Source organism: Lottia gigantea (genome assembly GCF_000327385.1).
Source record: "Lottia gigantea unplaced genomic scaffold LOTGIsca_56, whole genome shotgun sequence".
Taxonomy (NCBI): domain Eukaryota; kingdom Metazoa; phylum Mollusca; class Gastropoda; family Lottiidae; genus Lottia; species Lottia gigantea.
Window position 1 is genome coordinate 1,737,183 of NW_008709919.1, and position 24,309 is coordinate 1,761,491.

General features: G+C 33.4%; 3 protein-coding genes across 3 annotated transcripts; 1 reads left to right on the forward strand and 2 right to left on the reverse strand.

The window, feature by feature from the left end:
• Nucleotides 1–241: 241 nt before the first annotated feature.
• LOTGIDRAFT_234897 (hypothetical protein) lies at nt 242–7,577 on the forward strand (the record flags this gene model as incomplete). Its single annotated transcript, XM_009063269.1, has 10 exons — nt 242–326; nt 849–1,370; nt 1,916–2,029; nt 2,398–2,536; nt 4,034–4,220; nt 4,597–4,728; nt 5,261–5,374; nt 5,723–5,971; nt 6,550–6,814; nt 7,452–7,577. 10 exons carry the CDS (start codon nt 242–244, stop codon nt 7,532–7,534), a joined length of 1,890 nt encoding a protein of 629 aa, XP_009061517.1. The 3' UTR covers nt 7,535–7,577.
• A 937-nt stretch (nt 7,578–8,514) lies between these two features.
• LOTGIDRAFT_234898 (hypothetical protein) lies at nt 8,515–11,170 on the reverse strand. The gene is made up of 2 exons (XM_009063270.1): nt 10,605–11,170; nt 8,515–9,903 (listed from the first exon to the last, which is right to left on the reverse strand). The coding sequence occupies exons 1-2, from the start codon at nt 10,660–10,662 to the stop codon at nt 8,750–8,752; spliced, it is 1,212 nt and encodes a 403-aa protein (XP_009061518.1). The 5' UTR covers nt 10,663–11,170; the 3' UTR covers nt 8,515–8,749.
• Nucleotides 11,171–13,575: 2,405 nt separating this feature from the next.
• LOTGIDRAFT_53377 (hypothetical protein) lies at nt 13,576–18,679 on the reverse strand (the record flags this gene model as incomplete). The annotated part of the gene is made up of 11 exons (XM_009063142.1): nt 13,576–13,635; nt 13,807–13,933; nt 14,409–14,478; nt 14,993–15,164; nt 15,735–15,956; nt 16,233–16,287; nt 16,718–16,845; nt 17,461–17,514; nt 17,925–17,997; nt 18,231–18,342; nt 18,535–18,679. Coding segments are annotated over 11 exons (1,218 nt in total), but the record flags the coding sequence as incomplete, so codon positions are not given.
• Nucleotides 18,680–24,309: the final 5,630 nt, after the last annotated feature.

Consider the following 24,309-nt stretch of genomic DNA (forward strand, 5'->3'; position numbering starts at 1 on the left):
TATTATTAACATTTACGTACTTATTTTCGCTCGACAAATTAAAATAACGACGCGTTCATTTTCAAATATATATACTGTAGCATTGTTTATTTGCAATGTTTAGATTTCATAAGAATAAAAAAGAAACAAGGAAAAAACCCGAAGAAAGAATTCGAAAATGAATCAATAATAAATCTGTACCGTTTCCGGTTTGCAATCTTAAGCACGTGTGTTTGTTTACAATATTAATATATCCACGAAAATGTCAGTGAAAAAGGACACTTTAACTTATTACGATCGTGTAATAGTTACACTCCAGTCTGGCTTTTCAAACGACGAAGACAAAGGTACGTCATCTGTTGTCACGTTTATATTTACCCTAGCCCCCCTCCCCCACCCTCTTTTTCCTGACACTTGGTTGGAGCCTCGGTGGCACAGTGAGTATTTTGACCGTATTTCTGTCCTGTCAGTGAAGGACTCGCATGGAAAAGGTCTGGTCAATCCCATTGGAAATAAACTGAAACCCTATCAGCCACAGGCTGTGCACTAAAAAAAGAGTAGGCTTATGCCGCTGTCCTGGCAAAATTTCCCTCATTGCACACTGCATATCTCTTCTTCAACTGATTAGGATCAGAAAAGTAGCATCTATTACTCCTTTTTTTCAGTTTTGGCCTCTGTTGGCTCTGCTCTATGTCTCTGACCTATCTAGTCTCTGTCCGTAGGGTTGACATTATCATTATTATCTACAGTCTTAGTGGTATTGTAGGCCTATTGGCCAAGTTAAGGATTTTACAATTGAAAACAAATTCCTTGAAAATGATCCAGGTTATAGATTTTCAAATGGTACTTTTTTCTGTATTATATTTCAGAGCTATTTTTGAACAATGTTTTGGAACAGTTTTCTCAAGAAGCAAGTGAAGTGTGTAAAGACTATTCTATAAGTGTTTGTTTAGAAGAATTATTACGCCAATGTTCACAACATCATCTGGTTTTATTCTTTTCCCATATCTCCAACTCTTTGTCCACCTTGATTCAACATAAAATAGCTAGTCATGTGGTTCAACAGCTTCTAACAAGACTTACTGCCTTGTTGGCAGATACAACGGAAGATCAAATTGAAACAATTATGGATAATAATAATGATGAAGATGATGGCAGTAGTGACAATGATGATGATGATGATGATGATGACACAAAGAACTGTAAAGTGATCAAGATATTTTTAGGGTTATGTAAATACTGTTTAAAGAATATGAAAGTCTGTTTTGAGAATCAGTATTGTTGTCAGGTATTAAGAACTATGTTAGAGATCATCGGTGGTGTAGACAAATATCATTGTGTAGAACGAAGAAAACTTCACAAACAAAAGAAAGGAAAAGGCAAGAGCGAAGGTATGTTTGAGTAGTTCTTTCTAAATACTTGGGAATATTTTGTGTTAAAGGGACAGGTGTGTCCCATTTTTTTTTTTGACCAATCGTACCTTAGCCTCAGAAACAAGGAATTTTTTAGCTAAGCTAATCAGTAATAGTGTTTATAACTCACCATTGTAATTTGAGCCTTCAAATCCATTTGTGTGAAGACTATTTACATACATTCAAGACCCCCAAAAATGGTGCATCTGTCTCCTTAAATGTGTAAAATTTCATCACTTTTTTTTAGTCATAATTTTCTTTAATTTTCCTTAGTGATTCTTCAGTGATACTGACTGCATATTCAGTTAAAATGCAATAAGGGTAATTTTTTTATGACAGCATTAGTCTAGTCGTGTCGCTAGGATGGAACCCCAGAATCTTTGGTAGCGAACAAGTTTCATGCTTGATGAGCCCTCTTTGCTCCCCTTCTTATTTTAGAAACTGTTAATGAAAACAATATTTTACTGATTTCAGTGATTGTAAATGCAGATATTTAATTTTGAAATTTTTATGTTTTATTGCAGTAAGTGAAGTGAATATTGAAGTACCATTATCAACAAGAATGAAGTTAAAAAGATTATATAAAGCAGTTACATGTAAAATTACTAGCAAAATATATAAACATTTTAAAAATATGAGTAAGTACTGGTACCAGTTTTTTATATGTTTTGATTAAAGAGACCGGTTTGCCATGCATTTGACAAATTGTACTTTAGTCTTAGAAAAGGGATTTTGGCTAATTTAATTTAGTGTCCATAAGCTTAGCTTACCCTTTAAATAATAACTTAAGGTACCTATCTTATATCATTTAAATTATACCCTGATATGGGCGTATGCAGTACATTGCTGTTGCCCTTGCCCACCAGATTTTGATTGTCGAGACCTTTAGTAGGTTCACAGTTGCCCATTTTTTATTGTTGTTTCTTTAGTAGTTATTGCCCTTGACAAAGTGGTCTCTATCCCCTAATTTGTACAGAAATTATTTTTTTAAACCTTTTTCTTTTAGCTTATATTAGTAATCATATAAATTTATTGCTGCAAACATCATTGAAGATAGAATATGATTTGGATCCAGCTTTATGTAATAAACATTGTCGTAAACTAGCTGTTGTGTTAGGTTTAGATGAACCTATATCTGAAGATAGGTGAGTTATTGTATGATTAACCTATATCTGATTCTTGGTGAGTTATTGTATGATAGACCTAGATCTGATGCTAGGTGAGTTATTGTATGAAAAATCTTTATCTAATGCTAGGTGAGTTATTGTATGATAAACCTAGATCTGATGCTAGGTGAGTTATTGTATGATAAACCTAGATCTGATGCTAGGCAAGTTATTGTATGATAAACCTAGATCTGATACTAGGCAAGTTATTGTATGATAGACCTATATCTGATGCTAGGTGAGTTATTGTATGAAAAATCATTATCTAATGCTAGATGAGTTATTGTATAATAAACCTAGATCTGATGCTAGGTGAGTTATTGTATGATAAATCTATATCTGATGCAAGGTGAGTTATTGTATGATAGACCTATATCTGATGATAGGTGAGTTATTGTATGATAAACCTATATCTGATGCAAGGTGAGTTATTGTATGATAGACCTATATCTGATGATAGGTGAGTTATTGTATGATTAACCTATATCTGATTCTTGGTGAGTTATTGTATGATAGACCTATATCTGATGCAAGGTGAGTTATTGTATGATAGACCTATATCTGATGATAGGTGAGTTATTGTATGATAAACCTATATCTGATGCAAGGTGAGTTATTGTATGATAGACCTATATCTGATGATAGGTGAGTTATTGTATGATTAACCTATATCTGATTCTTGGTGAGTTATTGTTTGATAGACCTATATCTGATGCTAGGTGAGTTATTGTATAATAAACCTAGATATGATGCTAGGTGAGTTATTGTATGATAAACCTAGATATGATGCTAGGTGAGTTATTGTATGATTAACCTATATCTGATGCTAGGTGAGTTTTTGTATAATAAACCTAGATCTGATGCCAGGTGAGTCATTGTATGATTAACCTATAACTGATGCTAGGTGAGTTATTGTATGATAGACCTATATCTGATGCTAGGTGAGTTATTGTATGATTAACCTATATCTGATGCCAGGTGAGTCATTGTATGATTAACCTATAACTGATGCTAGGTGAGTTATTGTATGATAGACCTATATCTGATGCAAGGTGAGTTATTGTATGCTAAATCTATATCTGATGCTAAGTGAGTTATTGTATGATAGGCCTATATCTGATGCTAGGCAAGTTATTGTATGATAAACCTAGATCTAATGCTAGGTGAATAATTGTATAATAAACCTAGATCTGATGCTAGGTGAGTTATTGTATAATAAACCTAGATCTGATGCTAGGTGAGTTATTGTATGATAAATCTTTATCTAATGCTAGGTGAGTTATTGTATAATAAACCTAGATCTGATGCTAGGTGAGTTATTGTATGATAAACCTATATCTGATGATTTCCTTTCAACACGATGATATGCCTCTAAAAAAAAAAAATGATCACTTATCACACAGCGGCTTTTGTGATGAAGCATATTTTTTGATTGTTGACGTCATCAAACTCTTAGTTTTAGTGGAATTTTTTCAGCTTACCAACAATGTTTGAAAATACAGATCAACAATTTCTGTTTGAAACTATTATTCAATGTGCTGGGGATGAGTTATCTGAAGAAATATATAAGAAATTATTTCAACATAGATTACTTAAGTTTGCTCTTCATAAAAGGGCTAATTACAGCCTCAAGGCTATGATTAATTGTATCAAACAGGAACAAGTAAGTTTTTTTAATAATTTGAGATATATGCTCTCAATGAGATTTATTGTTGTTTTAAGATGTGCCATTTTGGGGTTGATTTGAATATAAATAGTCTTCAGAATTACTAGAAATGTATGGAAATTGCATCATTCCTTCAAAAATATCTCAAAGTTCCATACATGTCTTATCCATATATGATAGAGTAAGTTAACTTTCAAACATGAAAAATTCTGGGTACACATGGATTTGATGACTCAAATTTCGACAGAGAGCTTTAAAGACTATTACTGATAAGCTTAGCAGAAAAATTCCTATCTCTAAGAGAAAGGTATGACCACCATTAATTCGACATAACCAAGCAAATGAAGTCTTACTTATTGTTCTGTTATTCTAGTTTATAGATTTATATGATGAAATAGAAATGAATTTAGAAGAGATAGTTAATAAGAATCCAATGTTTAATATCTGTGATATATTAGCTACAGGATGTTTACAGTTTCGATGTAGTCAAGCTCGCTTTATAAAGGTATGTGTACGAGTTAATTTGCCTTATGCGGAAGTGCGCTGCTGTCGGTCATCAACCCCTTTCATCATGCTTGAGCTTGATAGCTATTCTCAAAGAAATTATCTGAGTATACTGAACTTCTTTTCTTACATGGAAGCTTTTAGCAGATAGCAATCCAACTTGCTACCAGCTTAGCTATTCTACTGCCCAATTAGGAAGAGTTGGACTTAACACACTGCAAAAGTTGTTAACCCTTTCAAGAACAATATTTATAGCAAGGAACACGCAAGAATAAGTGGCATCAGGTTTTTCTTACCTTGAGTAGAATAATCCTGCTAGAATTTAAACACACGGCACAGACGACATTCCATTTCACTAGCACATCCCAACCACGTGCTTGTGGTGCATGTGGAACTTACTTGTATGGAAAGCACTGGTCTGGGTCATTAAATCAGTTAAAGAAACAACTTTCAACATCAATCACCTAAAGAAATACTTGGTTGCTGGGTTACTTTAACCACTGTTGTCATCAGTTGATTATTATACTTTACAGCAATTAACCAACATCTTACATTGTTCTGTACCAGAGGAAAGGAAAATAATGCTAGTACCTTTAATAATAAAATGGCAGAATTATGAAGAGTTTTTTAGTATTCAAAATGAAGAGGTTAGTATAAGAAAGTTCTTTATCTGTTGCCAATAAATCTTACATAGATAGATGATCTCAAGGTATCTCATTGGACCTGCGTAGGCTCAGTTAGGTAGTCAGTGCTGGCTTACCTGAAAGTCTTTGATTCAATCCCAGAATAGGTAGACATTATACCTTGGTTTTCTCCTGCCAGTTATATAGGGGCATTTAGTCATTCAGATGGGAAATAAACAGACCATGTGTGATACAGATCCTATGACAGTTATAGATATAGAACATCCCCCCCTACCCTCTCCAGTTTGTCAGTCTGCGCTGTCACTAATCATTGATATCTTCTCAAATAATGATTTAATTTTCTTTTCACAGGATGCTGAAGAAAGAATATGTATAGATTCTGTACCATTAGATTGTGTTTCTAAAAATGGTTCCTTTCTTTTACAAAAACTCTTTAAATTCGGCAGTAATAAAATGATCATAGATAGTTTGTTAAACATTGAAACAGAAGATTTGTGTCGCCTAGCAACCAGTAAATTAGGAGGTTTTGTTATTCAGGCGTTTTGTGAAAGCAGTACAAATTCTCAGAAAGTTTGTGATGCCTTCTGTGATAAGTTTAAGGTAATGTTAGAGTCAACTATTTGAATAAGTTGATTTTCGTGGGTGCCAAATTTCAGTATTAAATTTATATTAAATAACAAAAATTTATCAGAAAGAAAGCAATTTATTAATATTCATTATCTTTCATTTTGGTTTGGTTATGTTGACAAATGTGACGATTAAGCTTCCTTGTTAAATAGTGCTAATTTGCTTGAAGGCCTACAGAATAAGTAATATTTATGACTCGTGAATTAACCGATTTAAACACAAAGATTAAGATTAATTATATTATATATATAAGATTAAGTATATATTATATATTCATCAGTTGGACTTACTAGGTGCCATGACTAAAGAATAGAATTTCTATATAAGATGATAAATCTATTAAACTAAATGATTATTGATACACTCTTTTAAGCATGTTTCAAAATTATTAGTTTAATGAAATATAACTTATTTTATTGATAGAGGGATTCTGTTTATAGTTATGTAAACATGTAAGTCTGATAAACAAAGACCCATTTTAACCAAGTTTTAAAAATATCAATTTTTTGGTCATCCTCAAGAGTTAGTATATCTTTAACATTGTTTTACAGGGTAGCTTAGCTAAGATAGCTTGTGATCAGTGGGGAAGTAGAGCTATAGAAGATATATATAAATGTGTCTCTACCAATATGAAGTATACCATGGCAGAAGAATTATCTTACTTCTTAAGAAGATTACAGAATGATATTTATGGACATTTTGTGTGTCGAAAATTGGCTTTATATCACTTTCTACATCGTCGAAGTGATTGGCAAGCTATACAGAATAATGACAGTCGTAAACGAAAGTTATTTAAAGATATCATTGGTGATATGGGTATGTACAACTATAGTTAATATGATTAAAATTTCTTTTTTTGTCTCCATTATAATCTAACAAGTTTTCTACCAGAGTCACATTCTAATATAGTTATTTTTTAACCAATCAAGGCGTATCTTGTATGACATCTTTTGAATTGTGGTAAGCTTAACCCATTGAGACTATCATAGTCCTCTTTTTTTTCGAATATTGCTATCTTACAATCTGTCTTACTTTGCAAGAAACGGATCCTACAGGACATGCTTTGATTGGTTAAAAATAACATCAGGATGGAACTGTGGAAGTAAATGCCACCTTAAAGATCCCTTGACAGTTGGAAATTAAAAAATAGCAGGCTAATGCTGCTGACCTGACCAAATTTCCCTCATTGCACCCTGCATGGCATTGCCGGTCTTCATTAGCCCAGATGGTGTAGAAAAATTGGACATAAAACTCCATTCATTTCATTTTCATTTTGTAAGTTTCCAAACATTTTATGTGTATCAGGGGGACTGATGGCATCAATTTGGTGCCTGTGTGTCTTGCAATTCTGCCAAAGTAAAGCGTTTATGATGCAACTATTGCAAAAGCTACTAATATATAAGGACTTACTGAACATGTGTTTGACAATATTTATTTTTATTTGTATAATTAGTTATACCAGAAGAGAAGAAAGAGATATCAAACTCCATTGAGGATGACAGTGATAGTGATACACAGGTATTCAGTCTTTTTTAAACCTTGTTGATACCTACTTAGATCCGAGTTTTGACATAGTTAGGTATGTCTACTCTAAATGTGATCTCCAACTGATTGTTAAATACAAGACAACTCTTGTGAATTTATTGTCCATGCCATGACATCAATATTAGGTAATGCAAACATGAAGATGATAACATTCATTGAATTTAAGGTGGAGCTACTGTGGTTGAGTTGCTCTCTAACCAGAAGGCTTGGGCTCAATCAATCAGCATAAGTCAATTTTTCAACACAGGTCGAAGGGGCTTATTTGAAAAAAGCTTCTGGAACAGTGTTCTGCAGGCTGTGCAGATTAAAGATCCCCAGATAAAAGAATAGACTATTGCCTCTGCAACTTTGCTAATTGCATACTGCATGGTGTTGGCCATCTTCTTGAGCCCAGTCAGGTGCAGAAATGTAGGATTCATTTCATTTTTAATCCCCATCTAGGTAGTAATTTAAATATTATAAATTTGTGATTTTGTCCTTTTTCAGACATCAGTGAAGAAGAAAAAATTTGAAAAACTTAAAAAAGAAAAAACAGTGGAGAAACAGAAAACTTCAAAAGATAAAAATAAGTCGAAAAAAGGAAAGAAAAATAAATGAATATATTAAAATCTACTGTTTGTTTTCAGATAGTGGATCCATTATATAACTTGTAGCTAAATTGCATGTCTGGCAATAGACTATGGGATTGCACACCATAAGCAGTTTATGAAAGCAGTTTATGGTGTCAGTATGCGCCACTGAACACTGAACGATGTTATATTTGCTTGCTGAAAGCAGTTGCCTTTATTCGATTGCAGACGAATGGGTACCTTATTTTCCATCTGAAGGAAGACAGAAATAGTTAAAAGGGCTATTGCACCATTCAACTGCAAATTTGTAAATGGGCAAAAAGGATGAGGGGGGTGTTAATGAAGGTTTGGAAATTCCCCACACCGCAAATTGTCAGAGAAGATCACTGAGTACAAAATGGATTGGTGTTGAACTTTTATTGTAAACAATTTCTCACAAAATAGAAACAAATATTTGGCACTAACGTAATATACTAGTCTAGTTTTGGACTGGCATTCTGTTTCCGATCGAATTGGAAAAAAAAAAATACTGAACATTCTTTGAGATCGGAGATCAACGTGGATTATTTCAAACTTTTACTCCCGTCTCCATTAGCCCACATGTTGTAGAAAAGTAGGACGTAAAACTCCATTCATTTCATTTCAAACTTTTATTAGGTGGAGCCGATTTCTTTGATTCGGCTTTAAAATGAACCATCTTTTTACCGTCATCATTGGACGTTGACAATATTTTAGAAGGAGCAGAGCGTGCGGTGGTTTGCAGCCGTCGTTTTTCAGAAGCTTGTCTTGGTGAACTGCTCTCGGATTTTGCACTCATTGTGCGCGTAGACTTAGGCTGCGTTGTCACTATATCTGTTTGATTTTTGTCTTTTTCTGAAACAGTTTTTATGTTAGTTTTTGTTGAAGGATTGCGGGATACAACCGGAACAAATTCAGATTCCGTAGGTTTTTTCACGAGTATTTTAGGTGGAGATGGTGATCGGAAAGCGTTTTGGGGCTTCTCCTTCATTGGCGAATTAGTTCTTGGGTTAATAGAAGGCGCACTTTTGGATTTATTTAACGGTTTACTTGTAGATGGAACATACAATGGCGTTGGAACTGCGGTTGATGATTTCGTTTCATTTTTTGGTATTGATTTTGGAGTGCTTGGTAATTGGATCGTTTGAGTATCAGTATTGGCAACGCTACCTGCAGATTTAGCGCCATTCATCTGAGATTCTACTGGCTTTTTTGTCTCCTGCTTTAATAGGGTAGAGGCCGGTGGAAGAACTGGCACTTTGAGGACGACCGGTATATTTTGTGATGCACTGTTATCGGACAGGTCATCGGCGGACTCTAGGACCATCACATCAGGATCTAAGGGCACTTGTAATGTAGATACGGTGGTGTTTTTGCTTAAGTCTTTTTGAGGTATAGTATCTGGGATATCTATAAAGGCGACTTTTAGACCTTGTTTTTCACCTCTTACATCAATGCCACCTTTTTCAACTATGTCGGCGCTAATTTGAGAATTTCGCTTTGATTTGGCAGACCATATACGGATGACTCTTGAAACCCTTTGAGCTTTGGATGCCGGGTTAACTGGCTCTCCCCTCTTTGGAAATGCCATAACAGCCAGTCTGGCACGAATTAATTTTCTAGTGTGTTCACTGATATCGCTGGCATCGTCGCTTAACGTCGATCGGTCGTAACAAAAGTCCACTATTTTAGCCACGATTAAAGAAATCACCAAGGCCCCGAATAAAATACCCAGTGTTATAAACGCTTTACTCAAATCACTACTACCATCATCTGAAATAACAAATAATTAAAGTTAAACTTTGAAAATGAATTGAAATATTTAAACAGTACCTGAAATCTACTAGAGTATCAAAATGTTTCAGGTTCTGATTTAGTATTTCTATAAAATAAAGGGCACTATTTTTACAGTGAAAATATTTTTTTACTTTAAAATATGAGTTGGATGAACATTGTCTATTTATACACAGACTCGTTCGTTCACGTGAAACGTTTGGGATAATTATGCATTATATTGAAATAGGGCTATTGCTTTTGTCGTCAAGTATTATTCATCCAAACTTATTAATAAAATATTATTGAATAAATATATCTATTTAAAGGGACAGTTGCGCCATTTTGTAGGGTTGATTTGGGTGTTGAATATTATGTAAATAGTCTTCAAAGGTACTAGAAACGTAAGAAAAGCGCACAATTCCTTTAAAAATACTTCAAACTGGGAATTTCACTCACTTACGAGTCATTTTTTATCTTTCAAACGTGGCTACATCTGGACACACGTAGATTTGAAGGCTCAAATTTTGACGGTGAGCTGTGAACATTGTTTCTGATTAGCTTAGGTTATAAAATTCTCGTTTCTGAGACAAAGTACGATTGGTCCCTGTAACACTGGAGTTCGCCAGTTGGCACTCTTTGATAGCACTCTTAATTCATAACACGGTTTGATACTATTACTGCTATTCAAAATGACTTACCCTGACAAAGCACCGCTGGTAACTGGAGTATTAAAAGGAGTTTTAATATCATATCCATTTTCTATCCTAAACCGTCACGTTATATACCGTGACATATAAATTGGAAGAAAGACTTCTTGGTAAATTGGCTTAAAATATCATTTGCCCATATCTATCCTTCTAATCTCACTTTTAAATGTCACTTGGTGTATTTCTTATAAGGTAGTTCCATCTTCCATACAAAAAAATTTAATTAATCCTTCAAAACAACCACATCTTTTTTTCCCATGTATCTAGATTGTTTGTTCTAAAAATATCATTCGAACGTCACCGATCTTAGATATTCCTCACAAATTTCACAGTTTGGAAGTCGTATTTCCTCATATTGCGTTGAATTAATCGATAGTTGAAACAATCCATTGCATTCGCTCGGCTAACTGCTTTAGGGAATGTCAAGTCAATGCACTTGAAAAAAAAATGGCGTTTCTATGTCAAAGACATGTCTATGCCTATGACCTATGTCAATACCTTCACAATAATTATGTATGTGTCATTTCAATTAGAATACAATATCCACCTTAGTGTGGATTAGGCTTTATGTCGAATATAATAAATAGGTAAATCTTTTATCATGGTTACCAATTGAATGGTATATAGAAATCAATAAAGCATGTCTTATACAAGACCATACCATATATTAGACTTAAATACCCCTCGTGACTACACCACCAAACGTGAATACAGCAAATTACAAGGGATTATCTCGTATAGGATTATCTCTTTGCCAATTGTGATTAACTTGGATTAATATGATGAAAACACCATTACCCAAAATCCTTATTTAATTCAGATGTCAAACTTTTTCTTAACAAAATTAGAGGGGGGGGGGGGGATCTGGGATGATGAAAATGGGACGAAAAATCGGAAAAATATACCTAACTGAATCTTTCAATCGACTTTCAAGATAAGTTTATCCGAGATCATGAGGGAGGCTGAAAAGTTCACAGGCTGACTCGGAAGAGGTTATGCCACGGCAATGAAGCTTGGTATACATTAAATTCAACACTTCTGCTAACGGCTAAACGGCATTGTTTCTTTTCAGTTAAACTGAGACTGAGACACCACATTTGTCTTCTTTGGAGGGGCAGAAAGGGGGTGCATTGTCTCGAAGTGGTTGATCCAACACTCATCTGTGGTGAAGAAACCGACTGGATCGGCTTCAAAAAGTGCCAGAGACCGGTCATTGCATGTGGCGTCTCTGGTTCTACGTTTCAAATCCTTAATTTATTATTTTTTTTTAAGTTTATATATGTAAGTATAGACGGCGTTGACAAAATCATACTGAGTGAACAGCCATTGGGGATATTCATTCATATACTCAGGTACGTTACACACAGTTCTGCTGCAGTTGGGTGTGGTGTTGGATCTTATTCCACAGTTTTTCAATGGAATTCAAATTCTGTCTAAGGGCAATCTAATTCATGATTATATTTGGATATTGCGACACGGGATGATGTCATGCTGAACGGACACTGACGACAGACTGGTGATTGCCAATGGTTTGCCCAAAAATCACCCCCTTAATGCGCCACTGGGTGCTATAAGTGACAAGCTTCTGATAATTCCTCAATAGCTATTTGGTCACAATAAATTGATCACGTCAGTACGTCAATAAGTTCGCCACAACGTCAGTGAGTTCGCCACAGTTCGCCACTCTGTCACTGGAGTCCATCAATACGTCGGTCAGTTACATGATTATTATGATCTCGGTTCAGTAAAATAGTCATAAGAGTTATACCCAAATTTCGGCGAAGAATTAATCTTATAATCAATTAACAAATTATGTAGAACCAATAATTAAACCATTATAACTATTTTTTACTATTGAAAAAGCAAACTGAATAATAGAGTAACAAATTTAATATATGTATTATATAGTTGCACCATAATAAATAATTAACAATGGACGGACTACAGAACAAATCACAACAAATATAGTTACAACCAAATACAATAATATAGATACCTATAATTTATCAAAGTGGCAAAAATCACTGGTGGTTTCCTAACGTTTCAATGTTGTGTCCGTTGACAGTGGCTAACAAGCATGTTATGAAATGCAAGTAAGGATGTAAATTCACGAGTTTTACCTGATGGGCCTTTTGTACACTTTCCTATTGAAGAGTGGATATCTACATCTGATGTAAAGGGGATGACTTCGATTGGATCCTGGGTTAGACTCGAGTCACTCCCGAACTTTAATATTTTCTAGAGTTGAAACTCGTGTGATGTAATATTTGACCTAGCTAGAAGCTCGGGTCGGACACCCACTATTTGGAGAGTCAAACACGAATTAACATGGTAGCATGGAATGTCTATATATGGTCAAAAGTCTGCCATATTGCCTTAACTTGATCAAATTGATTGCAACCCTCACTCGGCATGCCCACTGAAGATAATTACGTCATTTCTGCATCTAACTTGACCACAGAGGTTCAATCAAAGTCACCCAAGGATAGTCAAGTCTGCAGTTTTTGTAGTGATTAGGCACCATACCAGGTACTTCATGGGGCCTAAGCATAAAAGGGATATTCTTATCAGGTTGAAGATCAACAGTAGGGGGATGAGATATTTATTCTAGACTTTGTAACTGTTTAGCTTTAGCTATTGGTGGTAATGAGGAACCATGATCTAATTGAGATGTAGGTAAGGGTTCCAATGTAGCTGGTCTTGGTAAATACATATCCTGAACTTTAGGATTGAAAGGATCTGGTGTTTCAGATAAGCTGGTATCAGCACGAGACATCATGGTATCAGATCTAGTGCCTAGTAATAAATCACCAGTATCTGGCATTTTGGACGGTATATCTGGAGTAGGAGCTATGCTTGGATCTACTGCTGAAGATGTTGTTGGTCTGACTATAGGAGCATATACAGGTTCATCTTTAACTTCTTTAGGGACACTTGGTGCATTGTCCTGCTCTGACGGTTTCCATACTAAGTTCTCACCAACTTGAAGAGCTGGTGCCAGTTTTGATGCCATGTCCAATAACTAAAATGAGAAAATTAGCATAAACTAAATAATACAATACAATTTGTGTTTACAAGATTCTAAAAACCAAATCATTTGCAGGTGTCCCATAAAGGTAATTTGCCACATGAAAAGAGAGAAGGAGAGAATCTAAATCCTCCAACCAGTTGATCTTGACAAAAAAAAACATACCTCTTGATCCACACTGGGCAAAGCTTTAATATTTTGTCCAAATATAGTGAGATATTTACTAGCTAACTTCTTATCACCACAATTATATAAAAATACAGCATAATTCAATGGTATGGTGGCATCTTTTCTGTAATAAAAAAAATTAACATGTAAGATATTTAATCATGAAAGTCAAGAAGGTCAAAATTTTGTCAAAATATGATAAAGACTGCAGTCTAATTAAACCATTTGTTAATTTTTTTTATTAGCTTTTTTTTTTAATAAAACCAATTCAGTTAGGGTCTAAAGACAGCCATCTTAAACACTTGTCAAATCAACCTTTTGACCTAACCTAACAATCACAAAATTCCAGTCCTGGAACGATAGAAATTTGATTTAATGCTGATGTCATTGAGGTCAAAAGGTGAATTTGATGATAGTTCAAGAGGGCTGTCATTAGACCTTAACTGAAGTGGCTATATGAAAAATAAAAAAAAATGGTTCGAAATTTAAGAAAGCTTATGTTCAAGAAGAGTGGTATTGTCCTACCATGCTAGCAACACCAGGTAGAGTAATCTGGGGAGGATGAAATTTTGGGTAGCTTGTATAATTGCAATACTTACTGGTCTAAAGACAAAGCTTGTTCATAGGCTTGTTTAGCATTATCTGGATCTTCTAAGTTGGTTAAAGCAACTAAAATCATAAAACAGAACAATTTCAATAATGAACAGAATCTAATAAGTTTATTCTGTCAATTTTAATATAAAAGGCCACTGTACAATCAAGAAAATAGACAAAAAACATTTCAATTCCTAAATATTCCAGTAGCCTTAACATGTAACTGCTAATTTGAAAAGGAGAATGTTTTAACCATTAAAACACCATTAAGAAAATCTCCTGAATTCAAATCCCTAGTTGATGATATTCCATATAACTTCAGTTTGACTCTAATAAAGAATGAACGGTTAATGGTGGTGCTCAATCAGAGAGTTCCATCTGTTCAAAATTTTCCCATCTATTTCCATTGCCCCCAGTTTGAATTCTGTCACCACCCACTATGGAATGTGTTCTGAACTCTTTTCCAATTGGTTTCCATGAATCCCAAATGTGCAGACCTCAGCCATCGAGTCGACCCCATTTTATTTCAACATAAGGGGAGATAAGAATCCATATTATATATACAAGTCAGAAAAAAGGTTTATCTTACCACCCAGTAACATAAATAAGTGAGCCATTTTGGGTTTGAAATTAATAGCTGCACTGAGGAAATGGAAAGCTGAAGCATGCTGCTGCATTGACAGATGAACTAATCCAAGATTATATAATATCTTCCAATCAAATGGTGCTAGATAGTTAGCTCTCTTTAAACAGCTGATAGCCTAAAATAAAGACATAAGCCATTTTCAGTTGTTTGTGTCAAATTCAATCAAAAATGTATTTCAGTTAAAGGTGGCAGTGAAATAGTTGTATTGTTGTCTGCTAGGCCAGGGTGCCAAGAGTTCAAATCCTCCCCAAAGTAAAAAATGGCGAGTGTTTCTGAAAGTATTCCCTGAGTGAGTTTTCAACCTCTAATATCTTCCTATTGATAAGTCTCATTACGTTGGATTATCAGTCAAAGGAGTTATCCCCCTTTTCTACCATAGTTTGGGCTTACGAGAAAAAAAAATATTGCAACTTTCAACTGTATCCAGTCTGTAACACACAAGGCCTGGCTTAACTGTTCTATCTGAACAACTAGCCGCCTTGTCCCTTGTATGTTCCTCCCAGCATCACTGACAGGTTGAAGTTGAAAAATAATCTCTTGACCTGGGCCTGCAGGAAAGCAAGCAAATGACTCACTAAGTGATGGGAACCCTATTTTGCCGTTAAGCTTTCCTGAGGCACTTTGAAAAAACTCTTTTCCATTTAGTAAAGAAAACAGACTTCAATAAAAATGAAGCTTTACTTACGGCCACATATTTTTTCTTGCCGAAAAAACACATTCCAATATTATTCCATAATGGAGGATTCTCAGGCGTATTGACAGCTGCTATTCTATATTTAGTTAACGCTACATCCCAGTCACCATGTCCTTGCATCATACTTCCTGCTGCCATTATAGCTTTAGTGTGTTGAGGGTTAAAGGTCAATGCATTTCCCAAATTCTCAAAAGCCTTCTGATATTGATTAACCTGGAAAATTCGATTTCATTTTTAAAGAATGTATTAATGATTCAAATAGAAAGACTCTGGAAAGTGTATTGTTATCATATTAAAGGGATTCTAAACTTGTATAAGCGTGTACTGATAGCATCAATTCCACTAAAACTAAGTGTTTGATGATGTCACTAATCTAAAAATGTACTTTATCACATGAGGCCCTTCGCAATTAGTGAAGTCATCTAACGCTTAGTTTAAGTGGAATTGCAGGAACAACATATGTCTGAAAATTAAATATAATAAATTTACCTGCATGTATAGTAAACCTAGTGTTGTCAGGAGATCAGGAGATTCTGGAGAAAATCTGAAATGCAATATAATGGTTAATATATAGTAAGTATTCCAAAAGTATCTGGGACATATATAGTTGCTTTTTACCTGCCCCCTTGGGAATTTGCTCAGCATCTATGGGTCCTTTTATTAACTATAAAATGGAGGCAAATGAGACAAAGGGCTTACTTTTGAAACAAAGACCAAACTTTAGAAGTCTTCATTTGCAATTACTTATTTCAAATCCTTCCAATTCGCCCTTCTGTCTCATATTAACTCAGATTGTGTTAGAGTCTTGGCTATGAGAGACTCTAACATACATGCATAGTCATTAGAATCCCTTTAGAGATAACCATTTGCATTGAAACTAAACAGAACTGCTTAGGCCAGCAGAAGCAATAACAATTGATTTTACTGACCTTTATCACCTCCCAAAACAGAAGATCAAGTAAATAATTACTTACTCTACAGCACTTTTATATACTTCAATAGCTGAATTCATGTCACCATCCATAAGATGTAACTTGCCTAACATAATATAGGTTATATCATGTCTCCTTATTTCCAATGCCTGTTTAAAGCATTCCTTGGCCTGAAAATATATTTCATTTAAAATCTATGTGCCTTGGTTTATTAAGAATGATAAGGTTACCAATGCAAACCTTCAATGGATTGTAAAGAAGTTTTCTAAATTTTTTATGTGTATCAGGGACACTGATAGCGTCAATTTTCAATCAGACGTCTGTGATTCCTGCAATTCAACTGAAACTAAGCGTTTTATGACATCCTTTACATATTTTTTTGTGATAAGCATATTTTGTGATTAGTGACGTCATCAAAAACTTAGTTTTGGTGAAATTGTAGAAACCACAGAAGTCTTTACATTCCCTTTAATTAATTTATTACCGTATGTGATATTTATACCTAAGAGATTACAATTTTAATAGTCTGTTTATAAGCTTACTTCATATGCAACAATAATCTGAAATAATCGGTTCCGGCTGCAGCTCAGACAGTTTAAGAAATTATATTTGCAACGAAAAATCTATTTATACTTTAATAATATACAAAGTGATAGTGAAAATTATATATTTCAATTCCAACTATATGGAAGATATCAATGTTTACAGGCTTGACAGCAATAGAATTGAATTCAGCTTTATCCAATATTTTGACTAACCTAAATATAACAGAATCTGAATCTTACCTTAACATAATCTTTCAGATACATATAACATACTCCTAAATTATGGCAGATTTCCTATAAGAATAACACATTTGCAAACATACAAGTTTGATACATTTTCTACTGTTTGAAAATATGAGCATTAAAGAAATTTACAAACAATATACAGAATAACACAATAATAATATTCTGACAAAATAGTGCTTAATACATCAATTGTAGAGTGATATTGAAATATTAAAATAGTGCTCAATACATCAATTGTAGAGTGATATTGAAATACACAGTTAAAATAGTGCTCAATACATCAATTGCATAGTGATATAGAAATATTAAAACAGAACTTAAAAAATCATGTTGTTACTCGCTATGCGATCTTCAGACAACTGACCTATTTCAGTCTGGGTCCCTACAACACATACATTTAGTTTAAATCATAATCTTTTTCTCAAATTTTAGTATGGTAAAAAAAAATATGAAATTACCCAATCTTTAGGATTAATAGTCGCAGCCTCCATATAAATATCTATAGCTGCTTTATGGCGTGCTAGTAGAAACCTGAAATTTGGAGTTTCAGTCAAAATTAAATTGAAAATGTAGGGTGACTTAGCAATATATAATTCTTTGTGTGTGTGAACACAAATCTATTGGTTTATGCACATAAAGGGACCGTAAGCCGATAGACATTCAAAGGTTATCACATAAGGACAAATTTACACTATATTAACAGCCACACTGACTATTGTAATCAAAACACTAATCTGCATATTCTAAAGTAAAACAGCACTTACAATGATCTAGCTACTTGTTTTAAATTTTCTCCACTATTAGGATTGAGTAAAGTACATGTTTGAAATAACTCTAATGATTCTTGTATCTTCCCCTCTTGACGATATATTAAAGCTGAAAAATATCAAGTATGGATTGGATACATAAGTCTGTGGACATCCATTAAAAGTAACAGGATAACTGGTTAGTTAAAATAGTGCCCAAGACATCAATAGTGCATCGATAGAGAAATATAGATGTACACATTAAAACAGTAAAGTTACTAACAGATATATATTTTGGAATAAAATATTGATTGAATTATACCTTGAACATAGACAGCATATTCACACATGCCACCACATTCAGCAAGTTGTTCTTTTATTAGTACTTTACAAGTTGTAAAATCTTTCTGAACATAGTGTAAATGTATCAACCAATTTCTTCTTTCATATACTGGTAACTCGGGTGCTGAAAAAAATAGATCATATCCTATTGGTTACCTCTGAATTAGGAATTACAACTTGCACATTTGGTATATATTTAAAGGGACTGTTCAAATGGTTTATACACTTTACATGTGAGTCAGGCACACTTATAGCTTCCATTTGCACTAATCTGATTTATGATTAGATTATGAGCTCACTGCAAATTCCATTTAAGTCAAATGAAGGTTTTGTATCATATTTGGTCAAGTTTTTCTAGAATTACAGAATCTAGAATTGCTGAAATACAACTGTTTAATGCTTGGTTTACCTTTCTTAGGTTTAGGTTTAGGTGCAGCTGGTAGTTGAGGAATAGACTGAGCTTTACTCTCCTTCTCATTCTCATTCTAAATATAAGTCAATATATCAAAAGATTATTAGAAAACAAATTCCATTTTAGAATTATCGATAAACAAAATCTATATTTTATCTAGTTGCAATATTGATTGTTTTTTTTATAGGTTTACAGGAAGACTGGATTCATTCCAATCCAAATTTGATTTTATTCTATATAGGGCTGCAGAGGGAGTTTTTATTTCAACACATATAAGTAAATAATGAGATTTCTATTTGGCCTTCCATATTATTTGCCTTCGACAAAATAACCGGAGGTGCATACCAGAATGGTGCTAGAAGTACGGTACCGGTATTCAATATCATAAAAAAATACCCGACCTCAGCCTGTATCCAGCTCAGGAACTGAGAGCGGGACAGTAAGGTGAAACAGGGAGGATATCTTTAATGCAGCCAATCAAAAGGTGGGCAAAATGTATTTTTAAAGAGTTAATCATGCATTATTTTCAAGACTAAATCAAAAATTTACTGTAATATTTTCATTATTGTTGTTTACGGCAGCCATCTTGTATCTAGAAACCAGAAAAAGAGAAGATTTTCATTGGCTGAAATGAATTTAATCCGAAAGTTCTTTAAAATTTTCTTTCTTTCAATTTTTGATGACATTCAAATTCTCTCATTAATGGATTTTTTTCTTATAGAGAACTTGGATGTTATGAAGCAGTTTTACAAAACAAAATGGATGTGTTGAAGGTTAAAGATTAATTCAAATTGTTTCGGATTAAAGATTAGATAACTTTGCAGACGGGCACCTGCTTTGATAGGTGGCGCTTCTTCAACAATAATAACCTGTCAATAGCAAAATGTGTGGTCACTGTTTGGTCGTCTGCTAAACATTATGGATACTATTTATACTAACAGTAGGCTTATGTGATAATGTGGAAGCATACGATCTGAAGTAAAGCATGGAGGTGAGGGTTATAATTTTTTAAAAATTTTAACTGCTTATCTGATTATTTCTTTCATCAAATGCATTTTTGATTTGGTTAAGGCTAGGCCTAATATGTTATACAAAGTATTACTTTGTATGCAATGAAATTTAGAACTGCAAAAAAAATTTTTTCGGCTGTCAGATTTAAAATTCCGGTGCATTATTGTATTGACATGTCAGTAAGGTACTGTCACAATCTTGCACACCGTGTTTTTATGACCATGAAGTTAAATTTTTCCTACTATTTTAGAAAATAATATTGACACCTTTAATTTTGATTGGAAAGTTTTTAACTGATGGAAGTAATGTAAATTTTAATGGTGATGAATGGGCCTAGGTTTAAAAAATGTCAGGAATTGCAATACATTTTAGGCCTTAAAGATTTTTTACGAAAAATTCATGAAATAGGAATATTTTTTAAGTGTCTTTGAATAAATAATTCCTTGTTTTGCCCATGTCATATATTGTGAAAGCTCAGTCTTTTTTAATTTGTCATTTCTTTGCATGATCTGAACCATCCAACATTTTCCGGGGTAATTGTGCCTTTTTACGTGTTGGTGAGTTCTTAACAGTAGGAAAGGTTTAGGTTTCAGATTATTTAAAGTCAACTACTCATGGATCCTTTCTTTTAAGCCTCTTGGTACTGATCATCCTTGATGATTGTCAATTTTCATAAAATCATCAGTGTCATTTTTCCTTGAATGCAGCACGACAAGAACATACATCTGCATTTTCATATTTCTATTTTCACAAATTTTAACTGTTGCAGTATGTGAATTAAACTAATTGTTAAATTTGAGGTGAAGAATTTATTTGTAATTGCTCTTCCTCAGGGATTATACTATGCTTACAGTCGACTCCTGATTCAATAACATTTTTTTTTTAGTTTGACAGATATATGACTTGTTAGAATCCCACACTTCCTCTAGTAATATTTCAGTACGAACCTAATTCATCTAATTGCTTGCTCTGGGTAGAAGATTTATATATGTGGGGTAGGAAATGCCTTCTTAAGCATCTAAATATGATAAAATCTTTTGCAAAGCTGATGTTTTCCATTTACTCTTATTTCTTCATTCCTTACTGGGATATGTGTTTTTTTTTTAAAATGTAGTGTAACATTTACTATAATAGTCAGGATGTCTTTTGAATTAAATGTAAACTATTTGACGGAGTCAATAATTTACTTCAGACATTTTAGATCAATTGGTAATATAAGAGAAAATAAATTTTCTATTGATGCTTAAGATTTGACTATTAAAGATTGACTTTCGATAAACTTACATCAAAGTGAAAGACAATAAATTGATTATTGATTCCAAAATTGTTTTTGTTTTTCATCTAAAGGAAACTTTAGATTTCCTCAGTCTGGCCATGTTTAAACCAAACATAAATTTTTAAATGTAGTCTTTACACTATTCAATTCTGTCTTTTCTTTAGCCAAAAAGTGCAGAAAAGTTTCATTTCTACATTATTAATGCCCCTACACACTTCTTTAAACAAACGTCCCAAACTTGTTTTGAAATGTAGACCTGAGGATAAGTTTACATGTCAAACTTCAGTAGGGACACAGGCTGAAAATAGGTCAGCTGTCTGAAGATTGCAAATCGTCAAACTCTGAGTAAAGTTCTGTTTTAATATTTATTCATTTCTACATTATTCAATACTCAGAAGACTTATCAACTGGAATAGATGAAAATGGTGCCACAATCTGGCCAGAATATGTTTTGTATCAATCATATAGACATAGTTTTATGTGTATCATGTATCATTGCTTTTGGATTTTGGTTACAAAAAAATAGAGCAAAATTAAAGTGTAAATCTACAAAAAATTTTAATGAATGTAGACAATTGTCCTTTGAACCCTCATATCTTTATTAGCATTCACCCATGCATAAAATGATCCGGACCAGACATTTTATTTCATGACTTTCAACTGGAGCAGATAAAAGTAATTACCAAATGGTGCTAGATTATGGACTGGTTTCAAAATTTCATCAAAATAAGTTAAATCAAACGAACACCCATATGAAAGTTAAAATGTTGCTTTAGCACAATACATCTTTTATGCTTTTTCAGAATATTTTCATTAAATTTAATCTTTGAAAAGGTTGCATAATTTGAACTTTGATCTACTTTTTTATTCACCTACTGATAAAGTGAAAGGCCTCTTTATTAGTTTTTATCGAATTCAACCAAATTTGAAGGTCATTTTTAGATTTGTGCAGTTTGGGAGAATTAGGATAAAGTTTAAGTGGTGCTTCACAACAATAAGAGAATTATAATCCTAGTCCCGGAAGCTTTGTCGCTGTTTGGATTTTCAGACAGTTTTTGTAAAAATTATAAAATCATCAGAGGATGATTGCATGTGCATTGTGCAATCTTGATCTGTTGTTTGTGACAAGTTCAGGCTTTTTTCAGTTGGTTGTTTTGTTTGAAAACAATTTCTTTTCAAAATGATGAGTTTTTTTTTTATTTTTGAATTCTGTTCCTACTGAAGAGGTCACATTGAGTGCAAGAACAATGGAACTGAAATTGCACATTTATGAGTTTCAGGACATTAATTATCAATTTCTTCCTCAGAAGCTTGAAAAGACAAGATTGATATATTAAGAACATGTGCAGCTCAGCTTGTTATATATTAAAAAAATTTGATATCAAACAGGATATTAAATACGTATGAGATATTATTGAAAAGTCTTCTTGGCAATTTATCATTTCTCTCGGCACATCTGTCAGAATTATGGCATGTATATTGAGGGCTTTTTTTGACTATAACTTTTAACACAAATGATTTTAATTAATCTTAAAGGGACAGGTAAGTCATTTTTGACCAATCACAGAAACAGGATTGTCTTAGCTGAGATAATCAATGATATGGTTTAAGGCTCACCGTCGAAATTTGAGCCTTCAAATTCATGTGTGTCCAGAATTATATGCGTTTGAACTTTGAAGGTTAAAATGATGGAATCTCCCAAAATTTCAGTCCGAAATTACATCTCGTTAAATTTTTGGTCAAACTTTAACTCTGAATCTGGTATTGTTATTTATTTCAGAATCCAATAATTAAAGCTGTTAGAGAATTAAATCCATCTCAGTTATTATCTGTAATATCTACTACCAATAACAGATTATCAACTCAACAGGTAAGAGTTCACTTGTCTTACACATTAGTCTCAAGTCCTGAATATGTTGGAACCCAGCTGTTCTGATGAAACTCATCTTCACAATGCCAACCAATTACAAACCTGGTAGTTATACCTGACTGCAATAGCCACTGCATTTAGTGGGTTTGATTTAATTTTAAAAACTATACCTAGTGCAAAACAGACACAATAAAAAATATGATCATTCTCTAGGAATCAATTCAACAATGGTATCTGGCTTTTTTTTCACTAAATACAACTTAGAACACAGGAAAAAAGTGAAAAAAATCACCAAAATTGATACACATCATCTTCTCTTTTTACCTGATGACATTCTCCTATTTTCTAAACGCTGAATTTAAATTATGAATACAAAAGTGAGTATGAAGTTATTGTGGACAATATACAATGTGTTCTATTTGTGGATTTATAAAATTTGTTCCGTTAAAACTTCCCTTTGTTATGTTTTTTTTTTGCGATGTATTTCTTAGTACAATAAAACATGACAAAACAATGTAGCATCTTTGAAGGCATCTGAACATTGTCAAGCTGTTTCAACTTTGTCTAATACCTTGACACATAAGACCCTTTTTTTGTATCACTGAAGCTATTAAATTCAGCAATTTGATTGGATAGTATGCTATCGATTACAGACAATCAGTGCCCTCAACCAAAAGTCTGTAAGCTATAGATGATGTTGAATTACTTCTGTCAAGGGCTCTTACTGACTGTATTTGCTACAGTACAGAACATTCAAAGAACTGCAGTTTGCAATACAAGAAAAGGGCAGACCTAACGTTGTCAAGGTATTAGACACAGATCGTATTAAATTGACTTATTGAAGATGATTTGAAAGTTAAATTTATTAGAACAATATTATTATACCATCATTTGCACTGTCAAGAATCCATCAGTATGTAATTGTTATTTAACATGTGATAACAAAAAAAAGGAAGAAACTTGGCAAATATTTGTGCTATTGAAATTCTATTTACATAGAGTTGAGTTGCACCCAAACAAAAAAGGATCTGCAAAGTAGATAAACAAGTACTTTTCATTTTATGCTGTGTTTTTTTGGGCTGGTTTCATAGTCTTCTTTCCAATTATTTTTTAGAATATTGCATAATATCTTGTTTATATTTAAAGATGGCGTGTCTTTTTTATACAAATACCTATTTGTACAATG

Coding starts and splice junctions, on each gene's coding strand:
- LOTGIDRAFT_234898 (XM_009063270.1), bottom strand. CDS start 10,662: ATGGATATGATATTAAAACTCCTTTTAATACTCCAGTTACCAGCGGTG. Junction 9,904..10,604: donor ACCAGCGGTGCTTTGTCAGG/GTAAGTCATTTT, acceptor TTGTTATTTCAG/ATGATGGTAGTAGTGATTTG.